This window comes from Podarcis vaucheri (genome assembly GCF_965113315.1).
Source record: "Podarcis vaucheri genome assembly, chromosome: 6".
Taxonomy (NCBI): Eukaryota; Metazoa; Chordata; class Lepidosauria; order Squamata; family Lacertidae; genus Podarcis; species Podarcis vaucheri.
In genome coordinates this window covers 58,579,057-58,592,400 of record NC_138764.1, presented here as the reverse complement: position 1 = coordinate 58,592,400, position 13,344 = coordinate 58,579,057, and the positions used below count along the sequence as shown (strand labels likewise).

At 45.9% G+C, this 13,344-nt stretch overlaps 1 protein-coding gene across 1 annotated transcript; it reads left to right on the top strand.

Annotated features, from left to right (window-relative positions):
• The first annotated feature begins 5,113 nt into the window (after positions 1-5,113).
• Positions 5,114-11,882, top strand: CYB561D1 (cytochrome b561 family member D1). Its single transcript, XM_082225372.1, has 3 exons — positions 5,114-5,258; positions 8,264-8,301; positions 11,298-11,882. Exons 1-3 carry the CDS (start codon positions 5,129-5,131, stop codon positions 11,793-11,795), a joined length of 666 nt encoding a protein of 221 aa, XP_082081498.1. The 5' UTR covers positions 5,114-5,128; the 3' UTR covers positions 11,796-11,882.
• Positions 11,883-13,344: the final 1,462 nt, after the last annotated feature.

Here is a 13,344-nt window from a genome sequence, read left to right as displayed (position 1 = left end):
AAGGGAAACCGATAGAAATGCAGCCAACATGCGGCTTGTAAATGTGGTTGCAGGTGGAATGGCTGGGAGCCGTTTCAATGCCCATAATGAAATGGGGATGTTTTCTTGCAGTGTGGTGGTTCAAAGAGAAATGGGTGTTCCATGAGATGGCGAAGGCAGGGTGGGAGACCAACTCTGAAAGGCTTTGTGAGGCCACGCAGACACCCTTTGCAATCTGCTCAGGGGTGCCAGGGGCATTAGCTTCACATGCTCCTGAATGGCGATCGCCCACATCCCTGCTCCACTCACCTGTGCTTCTTCTCCTCTGCCATCCCACCACTGCTGTGATTCTGCTCAGTGGCTCTCCCTGTCGCTCCTTGGCCCTTAAGTCCTGCTTTCTATTATGCAGGAATGGGGAACCTCAGGCCGAGGTCTCCCCTAGCTCCCAGCCAGACCCCTAGTCGCCCTGATTTGAACCATCCTTGAGTCTTTTTGCCTGGTTGGAGGGTATCCTTGAACTTGGATAATGCCTCTTGCTTCTCTGGATAGAGAAGTGGGGGGGGGGGGAGCCAGTCTTCTGCACAGAGGCAAATCCTTCATTGCTCTGCCCACTTTTACTTCCGGCCCTGATGGCAACGGATACCTCAGAGGTGGATTTAGGGCAGCACAGCTGGGTCCGTGATGCTGGGCGCTGAAGCCAAGGGGGAGTCACAGGGCATCACAGCTGTGACATAGCAAGCAGAATGGAAGGCAAGGGGGTGGAAATTTTGGGCTTGCACAGGGCACCGCTGACCAGATTAATACCTAGGAAAGAATGTGTCCCTCAAGCCAAATAAAGCTCCCCACTCCTTCTCTTAGGACTAGAGGAGAGAGAAGCAGATGTCTTAGTGAAGTACTAGAATGTCTTCAGACAGCATGTCGGGACTTTAAAGGATGAAAATACAGCTTCTGTTCTCCTGCTTAGCCTTCAGAGGGGTTCTCCTAGTACAGTGGTACCTTGGGTTATGAACTTAATTCGTTCCAGAGGTCCGTTCTTAACCTGAGGTGCGCTTTCGCTAATGGGGCCTCCTGCTGCAGCCGCACCACTGGCGCGCAATTTCTGTTCTCATCCTGGAGCAAAGTTCGCAACCTGAGGTAACTACTTCCGGGTTAGCAGAGTTTGTAACCTAAAGCATTTGTAACCCAAGATACCACTGTATTTTATTAGTTAAATTTGCATCCTGATATTTCACCGCTCAAGGTGGCTGGTGCCTATAGTGCAAATACAGCAATAATTAATTTTGCAGTGGAGGTTAAAGGAGAGATGCCGGTTTCTCAGGCAGGACGCTGGCTGTTTATTAAGGATGGAAAATGTGTGAAGCCCAGAGCCACTTATTACAGTCAACTTCAACATCCATCCTCTTCACCAACACAAGGGGCTTCTTCTTCTTATGCTTTTTTTTGGTGGCAGGTACCCCCCCTCCTCTAAATATGAGTCCTCCATTTGTCGGTGGTACAATTGGCACATTTTTAACTACACTTAGGCTACAAACACACCATACATGAAAAGCACGTTTCTCTGCAAAGAATCCTGGGAACTGTAGTTTACCCTTTGCAGAGCTACAATTCCCAGCACCATTAACAAACTAGTTCTCATGATTCTTTTGGGGGCGGGAAGGGAAGGGAAGTACAGTGTGTACGTAGCCTTTTATAGGCCTCATTGGGCTGATTCTGAGAGAACAGCCATCCTCTCATGTGCCTACTCTTCCTCCCTGAGGGGAAAAGACACCCACTTTGCTGCTGGTAATAATCCTGAGGTGTAAAACACACACACACTGGGGAAAAACTTGCAAGGCCCAAAGAACTCATTGGGGGTATTACTTAAGCACCTTCACTACATTCTTGGTTCTGGCTGCTGCTGGACACCATTTTATGATTTCTGAAGTGATGTGAGATGATGAATCAGAGATTTGAGTGTCACCTGTAAACTGACAAAGGAGAGCTCTTCCACAGCTTTTCAATTGGTGTCTGGCCATTGTGGGGCACTGCTGAATGCCATAGGGTATGGTCAAGAGATATGGGGCAGTCACTGTGGCCAAGCAGCCATTTTGCCCCCACCCCAAAGATGGTGAGGTGAGATGTGCCACAGAATAGTTGGGACTACAGCAACTATCAGTCCAGTCAGCATGGCCCAAGGGTCACAGATGATTGGAGTTGTAGTTCTTCAGCAACACCTGGAAGGCCACAGGATTTCTGATTAGGTGCAAAAGTGTGGTAAGATTCTCCACTTGGCAGGACAGATAGATGGCCAGTTAACCAAGTGACAACTCAATGTATCTGTGCATATGAGCACTTGGGAAGCTGCCCATCTATATTGCCTTGCCAAGTGGTTAGAAGAAGCAGACCAGTCTCCTGTTTCTCTTAATCAGGTGCAGAAGTGTTAAGACAATTCTCACCATCTGGTTGGTCAAGATATGAGGCCTCGTCAGGGAGGCGGCAACATTTTCTGGGCCCAGGGATGCATTTTGAAATCTAAGAAACTGTTGTGGGTACCACAAAACACCCATTTCATTGAAGAAGACTGGTGATGCTCAGCTACCCCCAAACAAATGAAACAGTTTTTAAAAGCAGCCATCGTGCCTCTCCGCAAGAAAAGACAATCACCCCAAACAAAAACAGCTCAACTTTAAAAATAAAATTGAGAAGGGGGCTGAGTGGGTCACAAGGGAAGTGGCTGAAGGTGTTGTGGTGCATATGTGCATCAGGTTGGGGACTTCAGGCCCACATCCATGCATTGGTGTCTTACTGTCTGTATTCTCCCCATAGTATGGAGGGGAAAATAACAAGATGCTTTCAGCCAGATCCCATGCATTTTTATTCCTAAATATTCCAAGCGTCGCAGCCTCCATTGCTTGACAAACTGCCCCAGACCCACACAATGCACCCATTGGTTGTGTGAAGCAGGCCTCTTTTGCCACCTTTGTGCATTTCCCCTGCTGTGGCTTTAAAGCTGGTTCATAATTTGCATTTTGAATTCTGGTACAAGCCTTCTTTAAACCGCAAAATACACCTGTGGAGTTGGCAATTGCAAACGGCACGCGTTTAAATGGCTACTTCTGCAATAAACATGAAAATGGCGACCAGCAAAGAATTAGACTCGTGCTTCAGTATTTGTTGTGAATAAAATCCAGCCATTTAAATTTATTTGTGCCATTCACAACTGCTAAGACTGCAGGTGTATCTGGTACCTGTTGTATTTGAAAGTGCAAATTGGCTGTTCTTACCATAGACTTGTGCCATTTGAGGCCTGGAGCTTCCTGACAGAGACTTTATGTCACTAATGTGTCATTAAGATTCAATTTTCCTATGCCCTGTCAGTACATGGTCACTCCCCCTTTTTTTCAACCTTAGATTTTTCAAAGGTATTCCGCTGCCTCTCCCACAGCAGTGTGCGGTCCTTGTTTCCTGACTGCTCCCTCAATCACTACTCTCTTTCCTTCCACCACATGCATGCATATGAATCTGTACTTGCTTGCATGCACCTTAAACACACACACACAAAGTGCATCAGGAGAAACATTACCAATCCCTAGTTCTCATGTATTGCCATGAGGGAAACTGAGACTTGTGCTTTGGAGGAGCTGAACAGGAAGGGCAACATCAGTGTTGTTTTTCATTAATACAGAGGTCTTGCACAGGACTGATACCCAGTTATACTGCAATTCTGATAAAGAGGTTTTGTGCAATACCTCTTGTGTTGTTATATCTTCACCACACACATTAGAATCTGCCCTCATGCTTCAAAAAGTACCTACGAGCTCCCACACCAGCAGTAAGGGCAGTTGTAAAGATAACGGTAAAGGACCCCTAACAATTAAGCCCAGTCACGAATGACTCTGGGGTTGCAGCGCTTATCTCGCTTTATTGGCCGAGGAAGCCAACGTTTGTCCACAGACAGTTTTTCCGGGTCATGTGGCCAGCATGACTAAGCCACTTCTGACAAAACCAGAGCAGCGCACAGAAACGCCGTTTACTTTCCCGCTGGAATGGTACCTATTTATCTACTTGCACTTTTTAGCGTGCTTTCAAACTGCTAGGTTGGCAGGAGCTGGGACCAAACAATGGGGATTCGAACTGCCAACCTTCTGATCGGCAAGCCCAAAGCTCAGTGGTTTACACCACAGCACCACCTGCACTGTGGAACAGCAGGTGGAACACTGTGGAACAGTTGTAACAGGCTATTTCTATTTAACAAAATTTCTGTACAAAAGGAAATCCTGCTAAAATGGGGGGGGCGTTACAGGCTGGCGTTTTTATAATGGCAATCTCACTTGGACAGTGTGAAAAACCCATGTGCATAAGCGGCACTGATCCCACAATAGTGCTCTTAGTTCTCCGGTATCTACAGAATGGAAACCCGCTTCCCCCAAAATTGAACTTTTGGTGACGGGAGAATGCACTGGAAAGTATGGGACAACGTTTGCTTGTTGAAATTTTGTCTAACCTCCCCACAAACAAATCGGAATAAATGCTCATTAAATATAGCCTGCCCTACCTAGCAAGCAAATCAGGTTTGAATGCTCAGGGTCCTCTGGAAACAGCCACACATATAGGGCAGTGCATTAGCAGAGACCCCCTTCTCCCCATGGTCGCATAGCTACACCAGGAAGAACTTTCTGACGGTAAGAGCTGTTCAACAGTGGACCGGACTCTCCGGGAAGGTGGATAGAGTCCTTCCTTGGAGGTTTTTAAGCAGAGGTTGGATGGCTATCTTCCAAGGATGCTTTAGCTGGGACTCTTGCATCGCAGGGGGTTGGACTAGTATCCATCCAACTCTATCCTTCCTAAGGTGAGAAATCGCGGAATTTCCACCCTGCTTGAAAACGACACCCTTTCCCCTAGAAGCCTTATGATGGAGATGGGTTGCGGATGGGGAGGGACGAAGCCTGTCCCAGGACGGAGCCACCTCTGCTGCCTGCCCTCAAGGCGAAATGGGTGAGCACAAGTGGCCCTTTCTGCGATTCCCTTTCAGCTCCCCCCGAGAGACCCGCCCCGTGGCCTGGGCTCCGCCTCCCTCCCCGACAGGTGTGCGTCGCCACCTGCAACAAGCCGCACCCTGCCTGCTCCTTTCCCCGCCTGTAACAACAGCCCAAGGCGGAAGCGTTCTGCAATGTCAGGCGCCCCGGCGAGCGCGGAGCGGCGCACCCTGCGCTGGCTGCGGCGGGGCTGCGGGGTCCTGGCGCACCTCGCCGCGCTGGGCACCACCGCGCTGCTGCTGCTGCTCTCCAGGCCCGGCACCAGTGAGTTGACTCTCCCTCCCGCTTCCATTCCCGAGGCAAAGTAACGGGACGAAGGGGGGGGGGAGGGCACCGGTTCCTCTCCTGGCCCAGGATGCGCCTTGGAAGACGGGCGCCACGGCCACGTTTTTAGGGTACCCAATTGCTGGACCCGATGGCTCGCTTTCACAAGGTTAAGTGGCTCTTGCGCTGGAGCTTCCGCTCCCTGCGTTTTCTCTATGGTTAGGCCTGCTCTGAGTCGACCCACTGAAAGTAATGGGCTTGGCTTTAGCAGAGTTGAAAGCTTTAGGTTCCCCTTACCTTTCCAGGCTACAAACACGAGGGATTCTACGATCTTTGCAAGGAGAGGTCGATGATTGATGTAAAAATGAACGGACTGCAAGTGATGTGACAGGGTGGTTGAAGGGATGTTAACAAGGCAACTACACGCACAGGCAGGAGACCTGCCACCATCACCACCGAAACAGCATTAAACAAATGTGCACATAGCATTGGCTTGACTGTAGTAGCAGTTTAGCCATATGTCCTTGCTCCATTTGCATTTTCACACTTGTGAATGGACAGACAACCCCCAGACACAATTATTGTGCAACCAACATTTGAATAATGCACAGGTAATTCTAAATGAAGCATTGTCTAAGTAGTTCACCTGAAACAGTAATCCCAACCCAGCTTCCTTCAAGATATCCCTGTCACTTTCTGCAATGAGCTCAAAAACTGTTGGATTAAAGATCTTACACCCTTGCATAAGCCACTTTGTGGAGCTACTTAAATGTTATTAACCTATGTAATAATAATGATAATAATAATGATAATAATAATAATAATAATAATAATAATAATAATAATAATAATAATAAAACCAGTTTGGTGTATGTAAAATTGTGCAGCCGCCATATTGATTTGCATGTGCAGGAACAGTGTGCATCTTTTCACTGATTATTGTGTGCCTGTGCTAAGCTGAAGCCATTTCTGGTGAGGTTACCAGACATCCCCATTTCCTGGGGACAGTCCCCGGATTTACAAATCAGTCCCCTGACAAAATCCATCTATTTAGTAGGAAGTTGAAAAGTGTCTCTGGATTCATTGGGGGAATCTGGTAACCTTAATTTATGGCCTCTGAATGCTCCTTCTTTCTCCCAAGGAGCTCAAGGTGGCATACATGACTCTCCATGTTAACCTTGCAGCAACCCTGGTTGGTTACACTGACGTACAGTGACTGGCCCAAGGTCATCCAGTGAGCTTCATGACTGAGTGACTGAGGCTAGAACCCCAGTCTCCCAGGTCTTAGTCCAGCACTCTAACCACTACATCACAGTGGCTCGTATACACACATGGAAAAGGTATGTGCTTAACTGTTTCATATGACAATATACACATGTCTTTTCCTACATGGAAATACAGGAGTTCATAATATTTTGAGGTGGATACAACAGCTAGTTGGGGCTTTGTATTGTAAGAGGGCAAGGATATCCATGTTCTGGGTCTCTAAAATCCATGACTGTAACTTCGTGAAAGGTATCGGGCTTAAGCTTTTAACTGAGCAATTCAGTCCCATTTACTTCAATGGGAAGCCAAAATTCTGGGCATAATTTCCCAGCTTGCTACTCTGTCTGGCCTATTTGCATAGTGCAGTACAGCTACTCAAGCTTGTTCCCATATATTTTAACATAGCATTATATTCTGCCTAGTTTTCAGCAATCATTTAAATGCTATAGCTGCCTTTTGTAATTTATTAATAGCCAGTGTGGGTGTTTTTGCGAGTCCTTTCTAGTGAAGTCTGGAATGGTTTTTTATCTTCCGTTCTGGCTGCTGGAAGTCTTATTTTAGAACATGACAGCTCTATAGTACATAATGGATGTTTCTTATTTCAGAATCCAGCAGCTTCAGTGAACTTTATAGGGCAGACACACCAGATCTCTGCAGGCTCTTGTTTTTGAAATTTTGATCCGGCAGTCCTATTGTGTCTGTCTGTGTTAACGTAGTTTGGCTTTTTTTTTTAGGTTTGAGCTTTTTATACATGCTTTTAATAACTGGGCATGAGTCAACCACAGCTAAGCACTTTTAAATGGAGAGCTTCCATTGGAATTAAGCACATGCATAAGTCTTCCACTAAAATCAACAAGGCAATTAATATGCAATTACAATCTGATTCCTATTGAGTTTGAGTGGTTCATGCTGTATCTTAGGAGAACTGGGTGGTATTCAGCTAAGTTTTTTATTCAGAGCACTGCTGTTACAATCAATGGACCTAACTTAGCCATGTTTATTAATTTCAGTGGGTTTACTCTGGGTAAAACTTAGTTGAATATCACTCCTTGTTTCTCCTGAACTAGAAAGGAATAGCTGAGGCCTGCCCATTGGGAAAAGTCTTTTCCTCCTTCCAACTTTTGAATTAGAACATCTTTCTAACCCTAGTCTTAATAGAACAGGAACATGTGGGGAAAATCCACCTACTATAGAGCAGAAGTTCTAAAGTTTCGTATGGTTGGAGAAGTCTTTGTACATTCACTGGACTTTTTAAGAAGCCCTCCACTTCTGCCATAGAATCCCTGACTGTTGCAAAGGATGCTTCAAGGGACACAGTCCACAGATACAGGGTTCTGGCTAGGCCCGCACAAATTAAAAGTTCATTTTGTGTTCCCTTGTGGTTGCTTATAGCAGGGGGACAGCAGTAGCGGTGCAAGCTGCATATGAGGGAAGTTTGCTTGCCGCTACAGGTACTGACTTTTTATTGAGGTGAGTCTGATAAGTCCAGATCAGGTTGGTCCAAGCTATGGCAAACACCGCCTCATCTGAAACTCTTGCAAGAAGCATTAACGAGAGTTCCTTCCACATGCCATATGTTTGGAAAACTTGCAGTGATGAGCAATATACATGGATAGTGGTTATGACAGATCAGACTTCCTAGCTTGAAGGGGCTGCTGCAATCAAATCTGTTGTTGAAGTCATGTTTGTTTTTGGACTGGAACACAGTTTTGGCTAAGCATTTTCTCTCTTTCTTATAGGTTTGTTTTCCTGGCACCCTGCGTTCATGTCAATAGCAGTAAGTTGCTTCCTGCTTATTCAGTACATCTGAGGAATGTTGTCTGTTTTTGCCTAGGGAGAATATAGCAGAAAGCCTAGAGATGTGTACACACACTAATCTTTTAGAGAGGTGGAAGGGCTTCTGTCCTCCTTTCGCAGCTAACAATACACACATTAATTTCTCCCTGTAGTGAGCCTTTCCGATAAACCTGTATTTGCAGTGCCTTGGGAGGTACTTGCTAAAATCCAAAATGCTCTCCAGAAGCTCTGCCAGCACTTCTAAACGGACATGTTTTTTCGTTGTGGCTATATTTCAAGCACGTTTGCGATAATGGCTCCAATAGGACTCTCTTACACATGCTTAGTGGGGTTTTCTTTAAGGCGGAGATGGGGAATCTGTGACCCTCCAGATGTTGCTGGACTTAAACTTCCATCATTCCTGGCCAGTGACCCTGCTGACTATTGGGAGGCTACATGTTTCCCATCTTTGTGGTTTTCCCCCACACTTTTACAATGACGTACTATGGCCTCATTCTCCTTGTCACATCACCCCTAACCTCCTAAGTCTCTTTTATGGTTGCCTTTTCACTTCTGACCTTGAGTCACTTTTCCCCTTCACTTGCTTCTTGGGTATGTGCTAAGTAAACGATTATGTTACAGGATTGTGTTGAGCTGTCAAGCTATCAAGCAGAATAAAGGTAAGTTGGGGAGGCTATTGTTCTTACAATAACATTTCTTTTTGTCCTATCCTATTCTTTTTATCTGCAGTAGCGGATTGGTGTTTCTGCTTCTTTTAAGAAAGAAAAAACTCTGCAAAGCTTTCTGTATGCTATTTCAATATTTTTAAATAATAATAATAATATGCATGTGCCTTCTACTGCTAAAGAGGGGACATCTCCAGAGATGCCTCTCCTCTGACAAAAGCAGCAAATTGCCTGCGAAAGATTTTCTTCCCCTTCCCCACAGCATTACATATGTACAAGTGGTGACACCACTAGACAGAAACTGCTCCCACTCTCCTGAAAAAGTGATTAGCTGTTCGTAACCTAAAATTGCACATTCCATTTCCCTAGCAGATAGTCTCTGTACTCATAATACTGAACTATATTCTAGTAAATTATTGTGTTTAATTTGTGCATTATTTTTTTACAAGCCACCTTGGAGGTTTCTTTGGAACTGAAAGATGGGATTAAAATGGTCTCATAAATAAATCCCAGACTGGAACCATCTAGAGTCTTGGCAGCTAGTCTGTTGCACGCACTTGCAATAAATAACTTTTCTTTTGTTGCAAAATGGCACCTCCTAGCTTGGCCCCTTGAATCTTCCTTCAGCAGTTATGCTGCATCTGAAGAGTCAAATATGCCTATCATTGCCAAGAATGAAAGTACTGCCCTATATCAAAGCTTCTCTGTGAACATCTTGCTCTCAGCCAGGAGCCAATAACGTTTGGATTTCAAAAAAAGGCCACAACGTCTTACCTTATGCAGCTTTTAAAAGAAGCTGTGGATTGGTAAGGCAGGTCAGTATGATAGTGACCTGTTCTTTTGATTCAGCACTAAAGTGCATACCAAAAAGTAAAGAGAAAGTGTCCTGGGGGAAAACTGTTATCTTTCCCCACCCTGTGGGATGTCCACAAATCTCAAGAGCAAAGCTAGATGTGTAGGGCTGCACACTTCATGCAGATCCCCCAGCCATCTAATTCAGGCATGTAGAGGAGGATGGCTGAAAGCCCACCATGACTGTAGACAGTGCTGTGAGTGCATATGCAAAGGATTAATGTTATGTGCTAGCAATGCCTTTACAGAGCTGTTGCCATAAAGCTGTACTTCCCAGTGTTCAGGGAGCTGTGATAGTTAATCCAAATTAAAACTGCTTTTAAGCATACACTATAGATGTACATCTCATTTCTCTGTTCTTCCTCTGCTGGAGGAAAATGACTTATTCCACTGCAGGGCCACTGTGCAAATAGCAACAGATAGGTAGTTTCAATGGTAGGTTGACCATATGTTTTCTTTAAAAAGGATGCAGCCAATACATGCCAGACTTGGCATCTTGACCAGTCCTCAGATCCATTATTATTATTATTATTATTATTATTATTATTATTATTATTATTATTATTAGAAGTGGGCCTAATAGGTGAAGCAGTAGCGGAGCCCAAAATGGTCCAGCCAGTTCAGAACCAGCACCAGGCTTTGGAGTGCCAATGGGAGGATGCCCCTCCTCCTGGTCACTGCCAGTCCTGCCCATTTGCTTAGCCTCTCCCTATGGACCCAATCTGTACAACCACCCCAAGGGAGGATGCATAGTAAGAGAAGGATGTTGCTGGTAAGTGAACCAGCAGGGACAGCAAGGAGGAGGAGAACCACCTGGGCCAGGAAACTTCAGGGTCAGCAGCATTCCTCTGCACAAGGATGTCAGCAGATGCGCAGTGGTGCTAACTCCCAATGCCAACCCTGTGCAACTCTTCTTGGTATGTTATAAGCCACCCTAGATACACCACCTCATGAGACCCGTTTATGTACTTGGCAGAAGAGCTCCCCCTGCCACACCGGACTATGTCAATTCAGGTTGCAAATGAGAAGTGTGTTCTGAATGCTCTTGAAAAATGAACAACACTCCCCATCATCAACACCCATACCTGGATATAGGGAAAACAACATGCAGGGGAGAAGGCTGGGCTGAATACGTTCTCCTGAACTGCTAGTCATAAGTGTACAGGGAGTTTACTAACTATTGGAGCATTGCAAGCATGCATTATTTGACACTTGGCTGCCCTGAGTGGTGAATGAATGAAAGGTGTAGGGTATAGCTCCACTTTTAACTTAAAAACCATCCAGTCTACAGTCTGAAGTGGTGCCAGTTAGGAAGAGGCTTACTGCCTGCTATGACTAAGTACATAACTGGTTCCAAAGCTTTGGCTGTGCTTCTGTGATTGTTGTTTTGAAGATTATTTGATTGGGAAGGTGACTTGGGCTCCACTGCTAGGTTGCTAATGGGTTCTTGTATTCCCAGTTCTGCCTGTGCCTGACGGAAGCCATCCTGATCTTCTCGCCAGAGGGCCTCCTCTTCTGCTCCTGCTCCCACAAAATGAAAGTGCAGCTGCACTGGACTGCCCAGACGCTGGCCCTTGTGGCTGCCACACTGGGCTTGGCCTTCATTGTCTCCAGCAAGAACCGGAGTGAGCTTCCACACTTGGTCTCCTGGCACAGTGTTCTGGGCCTCCTGACTCTCCTGGCAGCTTGTGGGCAGGTCTTGTGTGGATTCTGCCTTCGCTTTCCTCGGCTGCTGAGGATCTCGTCCGTGGGTCGCCTCCGGCTCGTCCACATGACGTACGGACTGATCGTTTATCTGCTAGCCACCTTCACTGTGGCCCTGGGCATTTATTCTGACTGGTTTCAGGCCCAGATTAAAGGGGTGGCTTGGTACTTCTGCCTGGGGTTACCTTTCTGTCCTGCTTTGGTTATTGTGAAACAGATTACTAGAACTCGTAAGAAGAGACAGTACATTTGAGTCTTGGATCCCATCAGAACCCACTGGAATCAATATCTCATTCCCATTGTTTTCTCCTATCCTTAGTATTTATAACAGCTGAATTTAGCCTTCTGTTGACACCTGATTCTGTGTTTTGTGTGCTGCGCCATGTTTTGTCAAAGTGACGTTTTTTTTTTGTTTTAGGTCAAGTACATGCTAATACTAGTACTCCAGCATTCTGGAAATATGCTGATTCAATTTTCCAGCTCATTGATCAGGTACACTCAAGTGCTTGGCTGAGCCTCATGCTTGAATCTAGGGTGCTTTTCCAGAAAACAGGATCAACAACTTGCTGCCTGCATGTTTGCAGTAGGACTTCATGACTACTGTGTCTTCGAAAATAGATGCATAGAAGCAATGGGGTTGGTTTTGAGCAATGTTTCATAGTTTCTTGTGTCTCTTAGATTCTGAAATGCTTCAGTAATTAGATGTGTAGCCACCCACAAGCTAGGAACTTCATGAGTTATACTCACCTGGTTTCTGTGCTTCTGGAGTTGTTCTTCCCTCACCTGTCCAACACCTGTGCTCTCCTCATGGTGCTTCACTCCCTCACCAGTTCCTTCTTTCTTTTTAGAATTATAGAATTGTAGAGTTGGAAGGGACACCAAGGGTCACCTAGTCCAACATCATCATCATCATCATCATCATCATCATCATCATACTATGCACCTTTTCTTGTGGGGAGTTTCAAAGTCTGGGAGCAGCCACTGGGAAGACCCTCTTCTGTGTCCCTACGAAGTTTGTCCTGGAGGGTGATGGGACCAAGAGAAGGGCCTACCTCGAAGATCTCAAAACCCAGCCAGGCTCCCAGAGTGGCTTATATATTATCCATTAAAACAAGACAGCCCCTGCCTCAACGCTGCCTTGCAGGCTTACAATCTTAAAAAGAATATGCTATGCCACACAAGGCAAAAAGGATGTGGAAGGAAGGGGGCAGGGAATCAAACTCAGGCACCAGTTCTTAAAATGACTAGCTGGCATCATTCAAGACTAGGAGGTGCCTGGGGGAGCTTGTCTTTCAGCAGAGCTGATGGAACGAGCTTTGCCTCCCATCACTCCCACTGATGACTCAACATGAAAGCGCTCTTAGACCTTGTTGCTTAAGCAGCTGAAGCAGCAGATAGCTTGGACCTCAGCTGGGTAGGGCTTTATAGGTCATATCCCACACATTGAACTGTCCCCGGAAGCAGACCCACCTTATTTCTGTGATTGTAAGTTGTTTCAAATTGTTTTTAAGTTTTAACTGTAACCTGCCCTGGAACCTAAGGGTGAAGGCTGGGTTGTTGTTATTCTTAAGGAATGATGTGTGTGCATGTGTTATAGAAGTTAGAGGTCACCGCTTCACTGGAACACGAAAGAGCAGGGTTAAGTGGTTAGCCCCAAATCAGTCAGTGAATCAATAGAGAAAGTGGAAATATAATCCCCGCAATGGGGTGAGCTCCCGTTGCTTGGTCACTGCTCCTGCCAACCTAGCAGTTCGAAAGCACCTCAAAGTGCAAGTAGATAAATAGGTACCGCTCCAGTGGGA

What these genes read in the sequence shown, in the direction of transcription:
- CYB561D1 (XM_082225372.1), top strand. Translation starts at nt 5,129, where the DNA reads ATGTCAGGCGCCCCGGCGAGCGCGGAGCGGCGCACCCTGCGCTGGCTG. An exon ending in GCTCTCCAGGCCCGGCACCA is followed by an intron (nt 5,259 to 8,263) that starts GTGAGTTGACTC and finishes TCTTTCTTATAG; the next exon opens with GTTTGTTTTCCTGGCACCCT. An exon ending in CTGCGTTCATGTCAATAGCA is followed by an intron (nt 8,302 to 11,297) that starts GTAAGTTGCTTC and finishes TTGTATTCCCAG; the next exon opens with TTCTGCCTGTGCCTGACGGA.